A 20,279-nucleotide genomic window follows, 5' to 3' on the forward strand; every position below is an offset into this window, starting at 1 on the left:
CGTATTTTGCTACTTCAAAGACCGTTCAGATTACTGTGACTTGGGAAATATCTGAAGTGGAAGTTGCATTCATGCCTCAATATGCAGCATTGTAGATGTTTCTGAAGACAAAAGATATGTCGAAATGCCTCTGTATGTCTGAACTTTGTGCACTGCTATATAAAAGGTAGTTAATTTGTTGTATAGTTCGAAAATGATCGCATTTTTGCACAAAGCAACACAGATAATTTATTCAAGGTTTGAGTAGGTTACCACATCTGATAACAAGCATTATGCTCAATAATAATTGTATGTATCTACCTGCCAGTTAAGTTAGGTCTGTTATCACAAACTTGACATTCGCCGTTGAAAATCTAACCAAAAATTCTAAAATTAACTTCTGCAGCAATAGTCATTCATATTTAAACTGCCATAAAAAGAACAGAATAAACTATTGCTGGATTCGATTATTCTTTCAAAGAAATCAAATGTGTTCCTTGTTAAAACAATATGGCGTAGCATCAACATTTACTAAAGATATTTCGAACAGTACAAAATATTTTTTACCAGCATTTACCAGAAGGCTACCATTTACAGTTAAGCGAGGCACAACTTTAAAATATGCCCATAGCATGCAATAAATGAAAACTAGTTCGATTTCAATCCAACTTTTTTGACTAGTTGTATATGAAAAGGGCTTCATCTGGTCCGAGTCTCATCTTCGTAGCATAAACAGGGAGAATTTTTTTTTGTCATCAAATTTCCAAAATGTTAAAAAAATATCAAACACAAGTGTCAACTGAAATAATGTCTGACTCTCAGGAATCACAATAGCATGATAAAAAAATAATTAGTTTTATCCCCAAATATTTAGTTAGAATAATCTATTTTTTTTTTGTTTATCAAACGATTTGCGTGAAACTTGTACCCCTGACTGCACGTAAGCCTATCTGTAAGGGTGCCAAATTTGGAGGAAATTGGTTGTCAACCTCAGTTACAGATGGCAGCACCTTAGACTTCAATTTATATTTATTTTAAAGTAGTATAAACGATTCTTCAATTCTTTCATTTTTTATTCAATTTACAGGAAACTTGCATCTTATATGTAGAGGTTCTATAAAATCTGTATAAAGCGTTTTTTTCTAAGTTAATTTATTGATCTTATATATATTAATAAACATGATTGCACAATTTTTGGGGGGAACTTTTGAGTATTTGTATTAGTAAAACTAAACATATTTTGGAAAATCCACTCAGATCCTGTTATTATATGCTAATGTGATAGAAGTGTCATAGAAATTCTCATTTGAAACTTGTGGTTATAGTAGCTTATTGAAAATGTGTAAAATTCGTTAAAAAAAAATAATTCTTTCTATTTAAGCTGCGATACTGAAACTTGAAACAACTGTAGTCTTTTTCATATACAACTAGTCAAAAAAGATTGGTTGACATTGAACAACTTACAAGAAACGAAATTGTCCCCTTAAATATTGAGCTGGATTAATGTTACATATAAGGCTTGGGTGGGTAGGCGATTTCACAGGTTTATTCCCAGTGGGTGAAATAACTAGTTGGTCCTACATTTTGGCTAATTGAACTTTGTGTTGCCCCTTGGGAGAGATACAGTGCCGTCATGATTGTCCTGCTGGTTCCGAGGCTCTCTTCTGGTATGAGCTGACTTGGCACTGGGCTAATCGTGACTAAAATTTTTGTTCTGTGCAAAACAGTTTCCAGTGCTGTTTCGTCCTTAAGAGACTTCTAGGGTCCTCATCACATTTATAGTTTAGTGATAAATAGGCACCTGGGACTGAAGGCTTGAGTAATGAGAGTTTTCAGAAGTGGTTCAACGGAAGCACCGCATAATGCTTAACATAAGTTTATTTACAACTTAACCACTAATACAATGGGTGCTTAATTTACTTTAGATTGGCGTCAACAAGACTATTATGGAACTAGCGAGACTTTACATCTGACTAATCAATTATTTTCCACTCGTGGACAAAACCTAACTTAACACGATTGACAGACAATCACTAACACGACACATCTAACAGTGCCGGTGCGTAAAGGGTCACAGGAGTTCCAAACAGGATACTCGGGCAATAATCATGCAAAATAAATCAACAATGGCACTGTCAATGGGACAGGCAATAATTATGCACATTTAGTTATTGTGGCATAATGTGTGGTGTGTGTGAAGATCTTATTCACAGAAGGGTGTAATGTCGTGATACTACACAGATAAACACGTATACACCGTCAGGTGTCTTGGTCTCCACCTATAGCCGTTTCAGGTGTTGACAAGGTGAGAACTCTGGTTGACCACTCAGATTAACACAGACTTAATTACATTACAAGATTTTTTACTTAAATGGGCTAGCCCACACCATTTACTCACTGATGCTCATTCATGTAAGACCTCGTAGGTGGCCTGACAGCTGGTGTGTCGTTACGACGGGAGAGCAGTAGAGGACAGGCTTTCCCAACATGACCCCCTCCCCGCTCAGCTCGTTGTCGCCGTGTGGGGGCTTCGTGGGCGGCTGCCGGAGTGTGATGCTCCTTGGGACAGTCCTCTGTCCTTTTCTAGCCTTGTGCTCCTGCTGCCGTCCTCTCCAATTCTGCTGGGCATCTTTTCCTTTTCCTTCTGTTTCGTTTTTCTCCCCCCTCTTCTCCTATCTGCTTGCTGTTTCCTGCCGACCTTTTGCTCGTTCTGGTTCTTCCCTTGGACTTCTTCTATTTTGACGCCCGGGTGCTTGAGGAGGCATACTCTTGCACCCGTAGAACTGTAGTACCCGACGTCGAGAGCGAGGGGAACCTTTTATTGTCAATCCCACTTCGTCACTGAACCCGATCTCGACGGACTGTCGGTTTCTTAAGGTGGCGTTTGTGGGGCGTATACTCACGACGCACCCCTAGGAGGCCCCGACAAGATCGGCGATAGCTTCTTGTTGGGTGACCTGCCTCTAATTGTGGCTCCATGGTGGGTGTGGGGGCACATTCGTGAATGAATTCTTCTTTTCGTCAAGATGATAACCCCTGTTTCGGCTGCTTCTGGCTTACCTTCTCAGGCTCGTGGGGTATGCGACCAAGCCCCCGAGTCGGTCCGTATTGGAAGACCGGGCTCTGTAGCCTCCGCTGCATTGGGCCCCGACCTTGCTCCTCCTTTGGCCTCTCTGACTCCTTCCCCTGGCTCCCCTCCCTCTTCTGTGGTTGGGTCGAGCCCCAAGCCCCCAGTGGTGACTACCTCGTCCCCTGGCGCGGCTCCTTCTCTAGTTGTAACTACTGCGCCTTTTAACCCCTCTCTCTCTCTCTGGGGGTTCTCACCGCCGTCCTCGTCACGGCCGCCCTCGCTCGATTCCTTCCAGTTCTGCTACCTATCAAGCCTTGTTTGGTCCCGCTTCGTGGGCCAAATATTTTGATCTCCTCCCTCTTGATTCTGCGCCTCCTGACGATTTCTCCCTCCATCGACATCTCATTGATTCCGTGGATGCCTCCATTACTTTCAACCCCACTCGTCTCGGTACACGTGTCGTTGCTGCTCCTTCTCAGGATGCTGCTTCCCGCTTGGCTGCCTTATCCTGCCTTGGCGAGACCCCCGTTCGGGTCTCGAAGAACGCTCAGTTGAATGCCAGTGTTGGCACTATTTTGCTCCCGCCCCATGTTGCAACCGGTGTTCGGGACCTGCGCGACTGCCACGACGATATTCGACATATCCTCGCTGCCCTGGGCCATTCTATTCTCCAGGTGGACACGTTTACTCGTCCCCCTCGTGGTAGTCGCCGTCAACCCCTCCGGGTTGTGAAGATTACCTTTGATGGTAGGACCCTTCCACCCTCTGTCATTCTTGCTGGTGCCAGGTGCTCTGTCCAGGAGTACATTCCTTCTCCTCGGCTCTGCAACAAGTGCTGGAGACAGACACGGAGCGGGAGTGAGAAGAAAAGTGCTCGAGGAAAAGGCGTTTTAGAACCGTAGGAGGGGTAAAAGCTTTAGTGATACGGGTCAAGGATGTACAAAATCGCGGAAGAGGGACCCTCCACGGGGGCAAAGAAGGAACAACACGAGGAGAAACATCAGAAATACGAACGGAAAGAGAATCCTGTAGGCGAGATAACCGGACAGAAAGAGGGAGGTGGTGAAGAGGAACAGGAACCGCAGGAGGGGTAAAAGTTAAAGCACGACAGAGGCGAGAGGAAGGATGTTGCAAGGACCGCGCAAGATAGCGAAGACAGTAGCGATCACAGCGGTCCTGGAGAGACAGGAAGCCAGTGTCAACATACAAGCTAAGGATGGGAGTCGAACGAAAGGCACCAGAACTGAGACGCAACCCAGTATGGTGCAAAGCATCAAGATGGCGAAGAGTAAAAGGAGAAGCAGACGAGTAAGCAGGGCAACCATAGTCGAGCTTAGACAGGACGAGAGAGGAATGTAAAGCAAGGAGAGTGCGCCTATCTGCCCCCCAAGAAGTATGGGACAGGACCCGAAGGAGGGTAAGGGCCTTAGAGCACTCAACACGGAGGTAAGAGATATGGGGAGACCAAGACAAACGAGTGTCAAGGAATAACCCCAAAAGCTTCGCGGAGTCTTTGTATTCAAGGGGATGACCATAAAGTGACAGAGGGACGAAGAACAACCCGTTTCCGCGTAAAAGTCATGGCACAAGTCTTAGAAGTAGAGAACTTGAAGCCATGACCTGTGGCCCAAGACGACACGGCATCAATGGCAAGTTGAAGCCGGCGTTGAAGGAAAGGCGAATCATCACCCTGACAACAAAGGGTAAGATCATCGACATAGAGAGCGGAGAAGACACCAGAAGGATGAGAGGAAAGAAGACCATTGAGGGCAACCAGAAAAAGAGTAGTGCTCAGAACACTACCCTGGGGCACACCTTCGTATTGCTGAAAAGAGGGAGAGAGAGCGGTACCAAGGCGCACCCGAAAGGAACGACGAGAGAGGAAGCTGCGGAGAAAGAGAGGGAGATGACCACGAAGGCCAAAAGAATGAAGTTGAGATAGGATATGATAACGCCAAGTGGTGTCGTAAGCCTTTTCTAGGTCAAAAAGGACGGCAACAACGGAGGTCTTCGCAGCAAAAGCAGTACGAATATAGACCTCCAAGTTCACCAGGACATCTGTCGTGCTGCGGCACTTGCGGAAACCAAATTGAGAAGGGGAGAGGAGGTGATGGTGTTCCAGGAACCACATCAGACGAACGTTAACCATACGTACAAAGAGTTTGCAGACACAACTTGTGAGAGCAATAGGGCGAAAGTCCTTAGGGGAAGTACCCAGAGACCCCGGTTTGCGAACACGGAGGACAATGGCATCGAGCCAGTCCTCAGGGACTGACGACGACTCCCAGATCCGATTATACAGACTCCGTAAATACTGAGACGTGCTCGGAGGGAGATGGCGAAGCATCTCATAATGAATACCATCGGAGCCCGCCGCCGTAGAACCGCAGAGGGCCAGGGCAGAACGAAGTTCAGAGAGAGAGAAGGGATCATTATAGGGAAGCTGAAGATGAGTGCAGAAATCTAAAGGACGAGACTCAAGGACAGGTTTACGAAGAAGGAAAGATTGGGGAAGATGAAGACCAGAGCTAACAGAAGAAAAGTGGGAACCCAGTTCGGAAGCGACCTGCAACGGGTCCGCCACAAGAGTATCATGGAGGTGAAGGACCGGTGAAACATCGGGAACGAACTTACCCGCTATCTTGCGGATACGCTTCCAGATCTGGGCCAGAGGGGTTTCGGACGTAATTGTTGAGACATAAGATGCCCAACATTCACGTTTAGCCGTACGGATGGCCCTACGGGCCACCGCACTTGCTTTCCGAAAGAAAAGAAAAGAATCGATCGTCTGCCTACGGCGGTGCCTCTTCCAGGCTGCACGCTTACAGCGGACAGCCCGAGCACAGTCCGCATTCCACCAGGGAACGCACTTCCGTGGACCCCGAGAGGAAGAGCGAGGAATAGAGCGGAGGGCAGCGTTGAAGACAGTGTCATGAAAAAGGAGGAGAGCGCGAGAGAGGGGCAGAAGGGAGAGGTCAGAGAGAGTAGCACTGAGGGAAAATAGGGTCCAGTCCGCCTAAACAAACTGCCACCTAGGGAAAGAGAGGGAAGGGCGAAAAGAGAAAAAGGAAACAAGGATGGGGAAATGATCACTTCCATGGAGGTCATCAAGAACCTGCCACATGAAATCTAAGTAAAGAGAAGAAGAGCAGAGAGAAAGATCAAGAAAAGAAAGGGTGCGAGTCCGAGAGTCCAAATGAGTGGGCTCACCAGAATTCAGAAGAGACAGGGAAGGAGAGAGGAGAAACGGCTCAAGGAGGCGACCCCGGGTATTCGTCAGAACGTCACCCCAAAGAGAATGACGACAATTGAAGTCACCCAGCAGGAGCACAGGCTCCGGCAAGGAGTCTAGGAGGTGTTTCAAATCAGGAAGAGAGAGCGGGACACTTGGGGGGAGATAAATGGAACAAACTGTGTACCATTTCCCCACAAAGATACGAGCAGCAGAACAATGGAGAGGCGAAGGAAAAAGTAAAGGAACAAAGGGAACATCAGCCCGAATCAAGAGAGCAGAAGAATTAGAAGCCCCAGCAATGGCTGGGGGGGGGGGGAGAGAAAGGAATAGCCACGAAAACGACCAGGACGAGCACCAAGCATTGGCTCCTGGAGACAGACACAAAGGGGCGAAAACCGCGAAATCAGAAGTTGGAGTTCGAGGAAATTGGCGTAATAACCTCGAACGTTCCATTGAAGAATGGACAACGACAAGAAGAGAAAGGACAAAAACAGAGAACAAGGAAGAAACAAAGGCGAAAGAGAAACAGAGCACGTTAAAGAATATCAGGGTCGGGATCAGGGTCAGCAAAGTCAGGGTTAGGGGGCATGGGTAAACTGAGTAAAGACGGAGGGAAGGAAACGGGAGAACAGATCAGAGGCGGGCGGGCAGGGTCCGGAGGAGGAAGAGGAGGAGACAACGGAGAGGAGCAGTCAAGGACAGCAGCAGGAAGAGGGGGAGTAGAAAGAGGGGAGCGCACCCCAGCAAGAGCAGCAACCGAAAGGGAAGCAGGGGCCAAAGAAACCTCCATAGCAGGAACAGGGGGCGCAAGCACTGAAACGGGAGGGGAAGGAGCAACAGAGCCAGGAGGAGGAGCTGAGGAAGAAAGCGAAGCCTTCTTACCCGCCGGGGAAGAGGAAGGAGAGGAGCCAGGCTTAAGCTTCTGACGTAAAGAGACCGGTGTCCCAGCAACTACGTACCGGGCAACGGATTCCAGTGTCTCAACAGGAAAAGCCGAACGAGAGCACACGACGGCCGTTAGGAGAGCGATGGACATCCGCCCGCACCGACAGGCGGTGGGGAGAGCCGATAGATGGAGGAAGAGGATGGGAAGGAGGATCGGAGGGGGACGAGGAAGAGGACACAGAAGACACGACAGACCGGGTAGAAGGAAGGGGAACCCCAGACAGAGGACCAGGAGGAGGATCCTTCGGGAGAGAACCCAAAGGGACAGAGAAGGGGGCAGTGGGCGCATCAGGGTCCAAGGCCCGGAAACGGTTGTGAGTCTGAGGAAGGCGGGAAGGACGAGGAGAGGAAGAGCGCAACACGCGAGCATAAGAGACATTAGCATAAGGCGGGAGCCGGCGAACCTGGCGCCTCGCCTCAGGAAAAGATAAACGCTCCCGGTGCTTCAAGTTGAGGACGGCTGCTTCAAGCTTGTAATGGACACACGCACGGGAGAAGGTAGGATGGGCCTCACCGCAGTTGAGGCAACGAGCCTGGGGAGAAGCGCACTCCGACTTAGAGTGACCTTCGCCACCACACAAAGGACAGAGAGAGACAGTCCCGGAGCAGTGGAGGGCACCATGCCCAAACCTCCAGCACTTGTTGCAGAGCCGAGGAGAAGGAATGTACTCCTGGACAGAGCACCTGGCACCAGCAAGAATGACAGAGGGTGGAAGGGTCCTACCATCAAAGGTAATCTTCACAACCCGGAGGGGTTGACGGCGACTACCACGAGGGGGACGAGTAAACGTGTCCACCTGGAGAATAGAATGGCCCTGGGCAGCGAGGAGATGTCGAATATCGTCGTGGCAGTCGCGCAGGTCCCGAACACCAGTCGCAACATGGGGCGGGAGCAAAATAGTGCCAACACTGGCATTCAACTGAGCGTTCTTCGAGACCCGAACGGGGGTCTCGCCAAGGCAGGATAAGGCAGCCAAGCGGGAAGCAGCATCCTGAGAAGGAGCAGCAACGACACGTGTACCGAGACGAGTGGGGTTGAAAGTAATGGAGGCATCCACTGAATCAATGAGATGTCGATGGAGGGAGAAATCGTCAGGAGGCGCAGAATCAAGAGGGAGGAGATCAAAATATTTAGCCCACGAAGCGGGACCAAACAAGGCTTGATAGGTAGCAGAACTGGAAGGAATCGAGCGAGGGCGGCCGTGACGAGGACGGCGGTGAGAACCCCCAGAGAGAGAGGGGTTAAAAGGTGCAGTAGTTACAACCAGAGAAGGAGCCGCGCCAGGGGACGAGGTAGTCACCACTGGGGGCTTGGGGCTCGACCCAACCACAGAGGAGGGAGGGGAGCCAGAGGAAGGAGTCAGAGAGGCCAAAGGAGGAGCAAGGTCGGGGCCCAATGCAGCGGAGGCTACAGAGCCCGGTCTTCCAATACGGACCGACTCTGGGGCTTGGTCGCCCACCCCACGAGCCTGAGAAGGTAAACCAGAAGAAGCCGAAGCAGGGGTTGTCATCGTGACGAAAAGAAGAATTCACTCACGAATGTGCCCCCACACCCACCACGGAGCCACAATTAGAGGCAGGACACCCAACAAGAAGCTATCGCCGATCTTGTCGGGGCCTCCTAGGGGTGCGTCGTGAGTATACGCCCCACAAACGCCACCTTAAGAAACCGACAGTCCGTCGAGATCGGGTTCAGTGACGAAGTGGGGATTGACAATAAAAGGTTCCCCTCGCTCTCGACGTCGGGTACTGCAGTTCTACGGGTGCAAGAGTATGCCTCCTCAAGCACCCGGGCGTCAAAGTAGAAGAAGTCCAAGGGAAGAACCAGAACGAGCAAAAGGTCGGCAGGAAACGGCAAGCAGATAGGAGAAGAGGGGGGAGAAAAACGAAACAGAAGGAAAAGGAAAAGATGCCCAGCAGAATTGGAGAGGACGGCAGCAGGAGCACAAGGCTAGAAAAGGACAGAGGACTGTCCCAAGGAGCATCACACTCCGGCAGCCGCCCACTAAGCCCCCAGACGGCGACAACGAGCTGAGCGGGGAGGGGGCCGATGGGTCTAAGTCAGCGGACGGTGTTGGCTACTCTGTTGTTTTTCCTGATCGCACTTATGTGTTGCTTGCCTCCGGAGACTAGTATCTTTACAGCGGAACTTTATGCTATTCTCTATGCTCTTCGTCTCCTGCTTTCTCGTTGTCAGTCTTCCTTTGTGGTTGTTGTTGACTCTCGTAGTGCCCTCATGGCTCTCGGGTCCTTTAATCCGGTTCATCCAGTAGTTGTCGAGATCCAGCATTGGCTGTTTCTCGTTCACAGTAAATTTAAGTCGGTTGAGTTTTGTTGGGTTCCCAGCCATATTGGTGTGTCTTTAAATGAGCCTGCGGATGCTGCCGCTAAGGAAGCTGTCCGCTCTTGTCCCATCTCTCGTAAAGGCATTCCGTATTCCGACTTTTACCCGGTTATCCATTCCTCAGTCCTTACCCGTTGGCAGGCTTCTTGGTTGTCTGTTACTGGTAACAAGCTACGTACTCTTAAATGTTGTGTTTCCTCGTGGCCGTCCTCCTTCCACCGTAACCGGCGGTGGGAAACAGCTCTGGCGAGGTTGCGTATTGGCCATACTCGCTTAACCCATGGTCACTTGATGGAGCGCCGCCCTGCTCCTTATTGTCCTAGTTGCATTGTCCCTCTTACGGTCGTGCATGTCCTTCTTGAATGTCCTGACTTCCAGGACGAGCGTGTGTCTTGCTTTCCGACCGCCCCTCGCGGTCACCTGTCCCTCGATAGAATTCTTGGTGACTCGGATACTTTTGATATCGTTCGCCTTATGCGTTTTTGTTCTCGTATTGGCATCCTTGGTGATATTTAGCGCCCTCTGATTATTTTGCGTATTTGATGGTGCTACATAGCCTTCCCGGTTTGGTGCCTTCTTTTGATAATTACTTACTTACTTTCCCTATAATCTTTCCAAGCCTACCTTAAACTTCACAAACTTGGCTACATACCATCTACAGGTACTAAAGCCAAGGGTGTGCGTGAGTGCCTTGTTTGCAAGCACACGGAATGAAGGAAGCAAAATCTGTTTGTTCCTGGTGCCTCCAGTGTGAAGTCGCGCTGTGTACCATGGACTGCTTCTATATCACTTACTTCCGAAGTACTGTCGAAGTTCACTAATCCGAAGCCCGCCAAGCTGGAAAACGCCCTAATCCAGCCAAAATCATGTCCGGATAATGTTATATCCCTATCCGGATGGAAGGGCCATAGAATCCGGCCTGCCGGATATATGTCCGGATCAACGTATACTGATAGTGTTTCAAGCCTAAAAAAAAAACTCCAAACCCAAGGGTCGACTTACCGCCGAATATAACATGTGAACCTTTACCACCGAGAGATAAACAAGTGAAACACCCGGCCTAACACTCGATGTACACCCCCAACAGGAAAGGAGTCAGTTAGGCAAGCAGGGAGGCTGGAGTGGGTGTGGGTGTCAGGAGTGGGTATGAATGTGGTGGGTATGAATGTGGTGGGTGTCAATAATGGGGGTGGTGGGTCTTTGAAAGTTGGAGGGGGGGGGGGTATCGGCATGTGGGTGTCTACATTTATTGGTGTAGACAAACATGTAGAGTGCGCTTGCTGCCGCTGGGAGTGGCGCTTGAGGAGTGAATTGTGTACCAGAGGTGACTCACGGTAAGCCTAGGAGGTGGCGGCCAGGGAGGGTTAGGTCATCAAACAACCTGTCCTCTTAAAAAGAACGTCGCTTTTAGCCGTTTGCCCGTATGGCCGAATTTGGACGTAATTTGAAAATGAAAAAAAACTGAAAATTTGGATTTTTTTTTTTAAACAGTAAGTTAAGGGTCCTCTGATAGGTTAGGTGGGCAGGAAATTCTCATAAAGTTTCGAAACGTTATGAAAAACGTTAATTTAAAGTGTCCTCTTATAACCTCTGCGCGTACGCCGGACTCAAATAGAAAATGGAACAGAACGTCACTGTTCTGTTCCATTTTCCAAAGTGGTGATTAAGCCACCTCTTGGGTAGCTTAATCTTAATCAATCCTGGAAAACCTCGGGGGAGACATCTCCCGTCACGCAGGGTGCAGTCGCACCTCTACAGATCTCCAGTATCATCTATTGATACTGGCAATGGCTCAAAAGGGCCACCACTTACGGGCTATTCATGCCCGTGCCACCTTTTGGGTGGCTTAATCATCAATCAATCAATCTTCAATCATCCAGTTACAGCAACGCTCTTGTGCCAAGTAATCCACTCACCATGTTCACCATGGCTCATGCTACTTGGATTTTTTTGTTCCCAGTAGATGAATCTAAAACAACTTCGATCATCACACAGGCTATTCATGCCCATACCACATCTTGGGTGACTTAGTCTTTATCAATCGGGTGTAACTACAGCCCTGCTCTTTTGCCAGGTAAGTCCACAACGGGCTCACCATAGCCCATTGAACAATAAGTTGCAAGTAACGAATCTTAAACAACAACATTCAATCATCACAATCTACTTGAGAATGGTCCAGGACGGACCAAAACGTCGTCGTCCCTTTACTTTCTAGTGTGTGGTCTGGTCAGCTTACTTCAGCCACGTTATTGTGACTCATCGCCTGCAAAGAGAGTGACTTATTATAGATACAGAATCTTGTTATTGATCTGGAGAATGCCGAGACACTTAAAGAATCATTATATAATATGTAGTTTAATACCATTTGTTCTGATGAAGCAAAAAATTGTACCAGGGAAGGATGCCAGTTTCAACATCTGCTTCAGACGAATATTGATTCTGATTTTTGAGATCTCAGTTTTTTCTCGCCTTCATTTTTTTTTCTCAATACAGCTCTCATTTTAGATGAAACCGTAAAGTTTCAAGATATTAGCAAATATTTGCCTTGCACCAACAATGTTTAACATAGAATAAAAAGTTTAACAACCGTATATTAATGTTTGACGCATGGTATGTCACATTGTAAGTAAAATATACTGTAAATGAAACTTAACTGCATATAAGATTCAGCTAAGAGAAAAATAAAGTTTCAGTAGACAAAGAAAAGGCAATCAAGTCTACCTGGATAAGTGGCAATCCTATTTTTGCAATGCCTTATACTTTCCCCATATGCCTCGATGGCATGCTTAATGTTGTTGGCATTGGATTTGAGAACATTTTTAATAAATTCTCAATTTACAATATTGATACTATATCGGACTAAAGTTTTAATACATATGTTAATACCTTTCTGAATCTGGTAACAAATGCATGAGGCACATCATTAATTTTTCTGATTCCAAAAAATGGCCCCTTCTGAGAGGAGTTCTATACGTTCTGTGGAAATAAATTGTTACTATTTGACACCTTAATACTGTCTTCCCAAAATACTGACTGGAAAGTATGATGATGGTATTGAGGGTGCTGTCTTAAGTAGAATGCATTCATGGTTATTTCGGAGGAAACAAGCTCAAAAATAGTGGAAGAGTAATTAAATAAGAAAATAATAAAACTATCAGGATGTGGATGAAAGCATAAGAGGGACAATTTGATTGAAAAAAAAAACGACTAGACACGTACATTGTCTTCATTTGAAGAAACTATTGGGGTGAAGCCAATTCGATCCAGTGAGGAATTCGTTCCACCATCTGGCCCAAGCCACCCCACTTCTCCCTTCCCCAAAAAGTCCCCTCCCCTACAACCACATTAATACCTATGCCAGTACACATTTGCCTTGAACAATTTAAATAAAAAAGAATTTGTATTCCAATGAAATAAATTGTTTTGCAGTACTGTACTTATCTTAACAGTTGAGTTATGTAGTGCAGACTGTCTCAATACCCTGAGAGTTCGAGAATATAAATTCTTTAAAGAACATTAACCTCTAACAAATATACATTATACACTATAGTCTGTACAAAACGTACAGACCACTAGAATCACACTACTGCAGTACACATACAGTGGAATCTCGAATAACGAATTTAATCCGTTCCGGTCGTCATGTGAAACGGACGTCATTCAAAACGAAGTTCCCCATTGAAAATAATGTAAATCCATATAATCCGTTCCAGCCCCAAAAACAATGGCATTATACACTGGTAATATGATACTGTACATGTAAAATAAATGTTCTGTTTGTTCCCATTTGTACATTCACTTTACCCTATGAAGAGTCGTTGCTGGCTTGAGGGAGACGATTGGGAGGTGGGAAGGAGGAGAGGGGTTACGGCATGGAGGGAGACTCCACCTGTGGGTCAAGCGGGCTTTCTGTTTTGGGGAATTTAACCCCACTGGGACCGGGTTGTGGTTCCCTATCACTTGCTGTCTCTCTCCTCACTCTTTCCACAGACCGTATTGAGTGCCACTTCGTGTTGTCTGCGTTTTAGGATGTCCCTAAACCGAGACAGCACAGTCATTAAACATGTTCATGCAACATGTTGTCACCGCATTATCAGGGTTATGTTTTTCTGCGAATGCGGTCACCTTTTCGAACATTACGTTCCTGATCTCACTGTACAGGACAGCATCCACCCATACCTCCTCCTCCCCTGATGAGAGCTCCCTTGCCTTCTGTTGCACCAGCTCTTTCTGCAGTTCCAGGAGTTCCACAGTGGTTAGTTCATCACTGTGCTCTTCCACCAACTCCTGCACATCAGCGGCATCCACTTCTAGACCCAATGTTTACCCCCAGAGCAACAATATCATCCACTAAAACACATCCGGGTCATCCACAGGTGCGGATGCAGGTACAGTACCGAAACTTTCGAAGACTCACTCAGGGACACCCTCCGGCCGTAGGTTTCACCATGCAGCGTGTAGGGGTCCTCCGTGACACGCCTTCCTAGGAATTATCAACACACACAAGGCCCCGCATGATATTGAAGTGGTCCTTCCAGAATTGTTTGAGGGTCAGCTCTGTGGTGTCTATCACATGAACACACCTCTCCAACAAAGCCTTCATGCACAGCTTCTTAAAAGTTAGCAATGACTTACTTGTCCATGGGTTGGAGGAGTGGAGTGGTGTTTGGAGGAAGAAACTTGATGACGAACTGATTCTCCGGGAACAAATCATTTTGCATTTGTGGAGGATGTGCAGGTGCATAACCGAGCACAAGCAAGGCCTCGAGTGGTAACTGCTTCTCGACGAGATAATTCCTTACTATGGGGCCGAAAACATAATTTACCCATTCACTGAAGAAGCTCTGCATGACCCAGACCTTCTTGTTGGACCTAGACATGTCATTTAGCTGTCTTGTGCACCTTACACGCCTTGAACACAGTGGATTTTCAGAGTGGTAGACGAGCAGCGGCTTTACCTTGCAGTCGCCGCTTGCATTGGTGCAGAGTTCGAGGGTGAGCCGATCCTTCATTGGTTTGTGGCCAGGCAACGATTGTGCCTCTGTGATGTAGGTACTCTTCATCAATTTTCTTTCCAAAACAGCCCAGTCTCGTCACAATTGAAAACCTGTTGGGGCAGGAATTGCTCTCGATCAACAAATTCCTGGAACTGTGGCACAAAAGTCTCGGCAGCAGCTTTATCAGAGCTGGCAACCTCTCCATGTTGCATACAGCTCATCTTCCTAAAGTTATCGAACCATCCACGGCTTGACTTAAATAACTCGTCTTCTGACGATGCACCTGGTATCTTTCTGACAGGTCAACATACAGTACCCTTGCCTTAGCACAAACCGATAGCTTTAGACACACTATCGCCATGTAATTGACGTTCATTCATCCAGACCAGCAGTAGCCCTTCAACATCATCTAGGAGTTTGAACTCCTTTGGCCACGTCAAGCGTCTTAAATTGTTCCTTCCTCTTCAAAATAGTGCTAATTGTTGAGGAAGACCTGCCATACTCCCTGGCAAGATCAGCCACACGAACACCACTCTCGTGCTTTGCTATGATTTCCTTCTACACGTCCACAGTGGTTGGCTCTTTCTTCCCCTTGCCAACACATTCTTTAGCAAGCTGCTGCTTTGTCGACATCGTGCGTTACGAAGTGTAGTCACAAAACCAACGATTATCAAAATTATATATGGAACGATTCAGAGGGATACTGGTCGTGCACGCCACCACCACAACACTGTCGTCGGAGGCGGCGGTTGGGAATGTGCTGGAAGCAGCACGACCCCATAGTGGGGTTGACGTTATTCAAACTAGCGGTCGCCTAACGAGACGAATTGTCAGCGATCGGGGCGCTCGTTACCCAAATTGCTCTCCATTTGAGGCGGTCGTCACTCGAGGTTCTACTGGTACAGTATATCACTTAAGCTACACTTTGTATATTTGATGTCATTACAACTGTGCTGTGTACAGCTCAATTGGCACTCCCAGGTAAGTTATGGGTAGTGCTAAGTACTGGTCCAGTTGCCTGGGCATCCTCAGAAGGCGAGTCCTTGCTGGTGCTGGTCCTGTAGGCCTACTGTGAAACCATACCAAAAACTTTTGAAACTTAGTTTTTCTTTGTCGTGAGCTTCATTATAATATCTTTCATTCCATTTAGATGTAGATAATAGTGTGCCAGCTCATCATCAGTTACAGCAACCAAATCAAGCAGATCATAAACCTTTTGCAATGATGCAGCATATGGAATAGGTAACACGCTATTATGTTCCTCTGTCACATCCTCATCAGCATTACCAGTGACACTGGATAATCTCATCAGTTAATTCACCACCACATGGATCAGCATCATCATTATCTAACCACTCGGTCACATCAGAAAGCTGCAAATCTTCCTCACCTGCATCTCTTAATGTCTCAAGAATTACATTATCATAGCCTTCAAAATCATAATCTTCGTTTTCATTCTCACCAGGTACCGTACTCAGAATTTTATTTAATGCATTCTTTAATGTGGTGACCTTCAACTCGTTCCATTCTTTGGCCCAGTTGTAAATTGCATCTTTAATTGAACATTTGATATGTTCTACTGTTCTATTAGCCCTTGTATCCTTATTAAGCATCTCGTTTTCTTCAGAGCAGAACTTCCATAATGTCTGAATTCATAGCTCTTTCATAAAGCTCTTTGCGAGCATAGATAATCCCCCTGGTCAATGGGCTGTATTACAGATGTAGTGTTTGTTGGTAAAGCCATACATGTTATTTTGCCATAGGCGATGTTAATTTAGCGATGGGATGAGGTGGGGCATTATCAATCAACAGCATTGCCTTTACCTCAGCAGGACGAATTTCACTCATTGATCTGATGCTTTTTTACTTCTTTAGAAACGTGTTTCTGAAACAAATAAAAAATGGGCGAACCAGGCATTTTTTGTTGTAGTCTGCATGAACAGACGACAGGTAGTCTGTTCATGCAGTTTTCAATGCTCTGGGGTTGGCAGATTTCCCAACAATTACACACTTTGTTTGGTGACTGCCATCTGCGTTACCGCACAATAATGCTGAAATTCTTACCTTGTGACCAGGCATACTCACCTCAAGCCTAGAGGCCAGAGCGTTTCTTTGCATGCATTTCCAGTTAAAGCCTGTTTCAGCTGCATTGTAAACGTGAAACCAGCTTAAATTATTAGATATCATGTACTGAGAAAGTTTATTCTTAACCCTTGGAAGGCGCTTGCCTTAACCCCCGCAATGCGCAGAGTGCCTTGAGGTGCTGGATCAGGGGGTGCGCAGTGAGCCTAGGGGTGCTTGTAGGTATAGCGTAGAATTTAAAATGTCCGCGGCTACAAAAGGTTAACATCAGCTTCCTCAGTGCTTTAGTAAACAGACGCCATTTAAAAAAAATAAACTTGTTGTTTTGACTCGCCATACCAACTTAGTGGTTCATTATGGTTAACACGTGTTGTTAGAAATATACAACGTACGTGTGTGTGTGTATAGGGTAATAACAGTAAAAAACACTGATTGTAGAATATAATATACATCTCGCGTATGAGCCCTATAACTATGCACATAGCGATGATCCACACATTGAACTATATAAATTCCAAAAATTACACACTTGAGCAATTCTGCAAAAAACCCAAGAGAAGAAACGAATGAAAACATCAAAATTGTGAAAAATTATATTCGTGGCAACTGCTGCCTGATAGTAGGGGAAAAGTGACCTCAAGCGACCCATCGCGCAAAGCCCATAATTTGCTCGACTTTGCAGCTACATCATGGCTAAAAACATACATATAACATTATTTCATACACTATTATTATTGTATTATAATAACATATAATAAGGCAATATTATCATACAATATTATAAATGTCACATACAATATTTTTTTTTTTAGTTCCCATTATCAGACTGCATTTTAACAATATAAGTAGAGAAAATAATTTTTGCAATGAATTGATTTTCGGCGCACAACGGAAATGTCATATTTTACGGCAGTTAACACACGGTGGTTAACCCTTGAAGGTCACAATACATACATGATTTTGGTGTAAGTCTGTTGAAAGGCGCACATCATATATACAAGATTTTCCTATATACAAGTATATACAAATTTTCCTATATACATATATACAAGTACCACGCAAGATTTAAGTCTCGCGGCTACACGGGGTTCACATCAGCTTCCTCAGGGCTCTAATAAACAGACAAAAAATCGTGGGGTAACATTCCCAGGTATGAGAGCCTCAGTACTAAGTTGAGCAATCACGGCAGGCACAAGTGTCGTGACGCTGAACCCCGGTTCATTCCGAACACAGCGATTACATAACACCTTGCCTCAGCAACCGTTTCTACCACCTATACTCCTACACACACCAGACCCTTGAGGCATACCACTAGGTTTGTACTGGAACACAATGAATAAACATATGGAAGGTATTTAAAGGCCGTCGGGTTTTGTCATTTAATTACAAAGAATAGACTGACAAATAATACTATATTAATTAACATACTCTATTAGGTCAATACACTTCCAATACCCATAGACCACTTGACCTCCGCGATCACCACCCACACTCGTAACTTCCGCCTAAGTCCCTAATACGGAATGATTACTACAACGCTCCACACCCGGTTAGTCTTTCATTCAATACTCACATACTGCAGACTTAACTTCGTCACTAAGATCACATCAGGTTCTCGCATAGCTGTCTGCTACACTTCACTGCTGCCACAAACGGAGACCTCGGAGGACTTGCCAGTTCAACTCCCACAACAAGACTGACTTTAGCCAACCATGGCCTCAAACATTTCACCACGCCTCTCGAGGAAGGTATAATCCGATTAACCTTATCCCTAGAGCGGTAACCTTGATCCTAGAAGCCTGACAAAGAATAATTCCTCTTGCCAGGAATTATTAATTTGGCTAAACAGCTTCGGTCTTAATCCATTGACCTTTCTTAGATATGTGATCCATAGTCTGTCTACTTAACATGTACTTCCAATCATCATTTGTTAAGTGTTGTTGTAATGCTCCTCTAGCTAATAATTCCTACAAACTTGTGGATTACAACACCACTCCCTTCCTTAAACACGCATATGTCCCCATATGCATCATTGCAATGGTTCCATTAGTGCAAGGACCTGGAGGATGCACCCACCATATGTGTACAACTAAAAAATCATCCAATAAGTTCATCTTACACGCGATGAAATAAATTAAAATTTTCCCCGACATGACTCACAACACTTCTCCAACATATACATTATATTCACATCATAGCACAGGTAAAATAGTCTGTAATAATTTTTCCCATCTCCAACAATGCACATATACCTAAACTGCTGACATATAATTACATACAAACATAACCATAAAATTACATGGACCAGAATGCTGGCACTTAAACAGAAATGACACTAGTCATTAATATATACACAACACATATATATCTAAGGTTCTTCATCCTTAGTAACAAGTTAATAATTTAACATCCTGCCCTGTACTGTTGACATAAGGGCTTAAAATGATCACACAATGTTTCACTGGCCTCCTCCACAATTGGCAGCATCACTTCTCTTGTCTTCGTGTCCCATGGTTGCTAGGTCATAGATCCTCCGTGACCCAGACAAAACCCAGGCTGTCCAGCCTGGTGAATGTTGTCAATGTCCCATCGTTGCTCTGAGCTAACGTGATCCTGGCCTCCAGAGCAACGGAGATTCCTACCCCAGGGTCATATTCCCTCGGGTCTGTGCTGACGTCTCGTTCCAGGGCACCAATCCCAGAACGCTGTAGATATCTCTCAGCTCTCTGGTCATCCTTCCTTGCTGTGCTCACCACAGCTGTAGCACATTACTCTAGGCCCATCCGCCCAGAGTGTGTCCACCTATATTCACACCTTCCCGACCGCTGTACCTGCAAAATATTCCCTCGGAGCCCCCTGGCTCGATCCCATTATTACATGACACCCCCTCGGCTCCTTACTCTCAACCCGTATATAGCCTGAGCGCAGCTGCAATACCATTGCAGCTGGCCCTTATCCCTGCTTTGATGTCAGGGGGCGAATTTCGCCTATAACGTCACGTTGGCTTCACTTCCTTCCCCTTTTTTTTCTAGAATTACTGAGTGTAGCCTCATAGCTTCCCTTCTACTCTACCTGAAGCTCTGTGACATGATCCCGGGGGACCTTCTCAAGCCTAACACTCAGTAATGGTGCCGATGAGGTAGTAGTAGGCATCCTTCAGTCTCGAGAGACTATGGAGTTGCGCCCTAGTTGTCAATCCTGGTGCAGCGTCTGGTGTGACTGATGAGGCCAATCCGAGAGTGGCAGTCCATCCCACACCGAGCACAAACGAAGTCTGATTCTGGTCTGTCTTCCTGGTTACCGGCTTTCCTTCTCTGTCTCTTTGCCTCCGATTCCTTGGCAAGTGACTCCTCGAACTTGGAGAGACCTCGTTGAACAGACTGCCTCCAGGCTGAACGGTCTGTAGCCAGTGTCTCCCATATAGCAAGATCGACGTCCATGGCTTTCAGGTCCCTTTTGCATACGTCTTTGTACCGTAGCTGGGGCTTGCCTACTGGACGCTTTCCCTGCCTCAGCTCTCCATACAGGAGATCCTTGGGGATCCTGCCGTCGCCCATTCGCACAACGTGCCCGAGCCAGCGCATTCGTCTCTGTTTCAGCATTGTGTACATGCTGGTGATTCTTGCT

General features: G+C 46.4%; 1 protein-coding gene across 1 annotated transcript; it reads right to left on the minus strand.

Annotated features, from left to right (window-relative positions):
- Positions 1 to 14,204: 14,204 nt before the first annotated feature.
- On the minus strand, positions 14,205 to 14,585 carry LOC138365389 (tigger transposable element-derived protein 1-like). Its single transcript, XM_069325702.1, has one exon. It carries the CDS (start codon positions 14,583 to 14,585, stop codon positions 14,205 to 14,207), a length of 381 nt encoding a protein of 126 aa, XP_069181803.1.
- Between the last annotated feature and the right edge of the window lie 5,694 nt (positions 14,586 to 20,279).

The sequence above is a fragment of the Procambarus clarkii genome, chromosome 16, assembly GCF_040958095.1.
Source record: "Procambarus clarkii isolate CNS0578487 chromosome 16, FALCON_Pclarkii_2.0, whole genome shotgun sequence".
NCBI lineage: Eukaryota > Metazoa > Arthropoda > Malacostraca > Decapoda > Cambaridae > Procambarus > Procambarus clarkii.

Coding starts and splice junctions, on each gene's coding strand:
- LOC138365389 (XM_069325702.1), bottom strand. CDS start 14,585: ATGAAGGATCGGCTCACCCTCGAACTCTGCACCAATGCAAGCGGCGAC.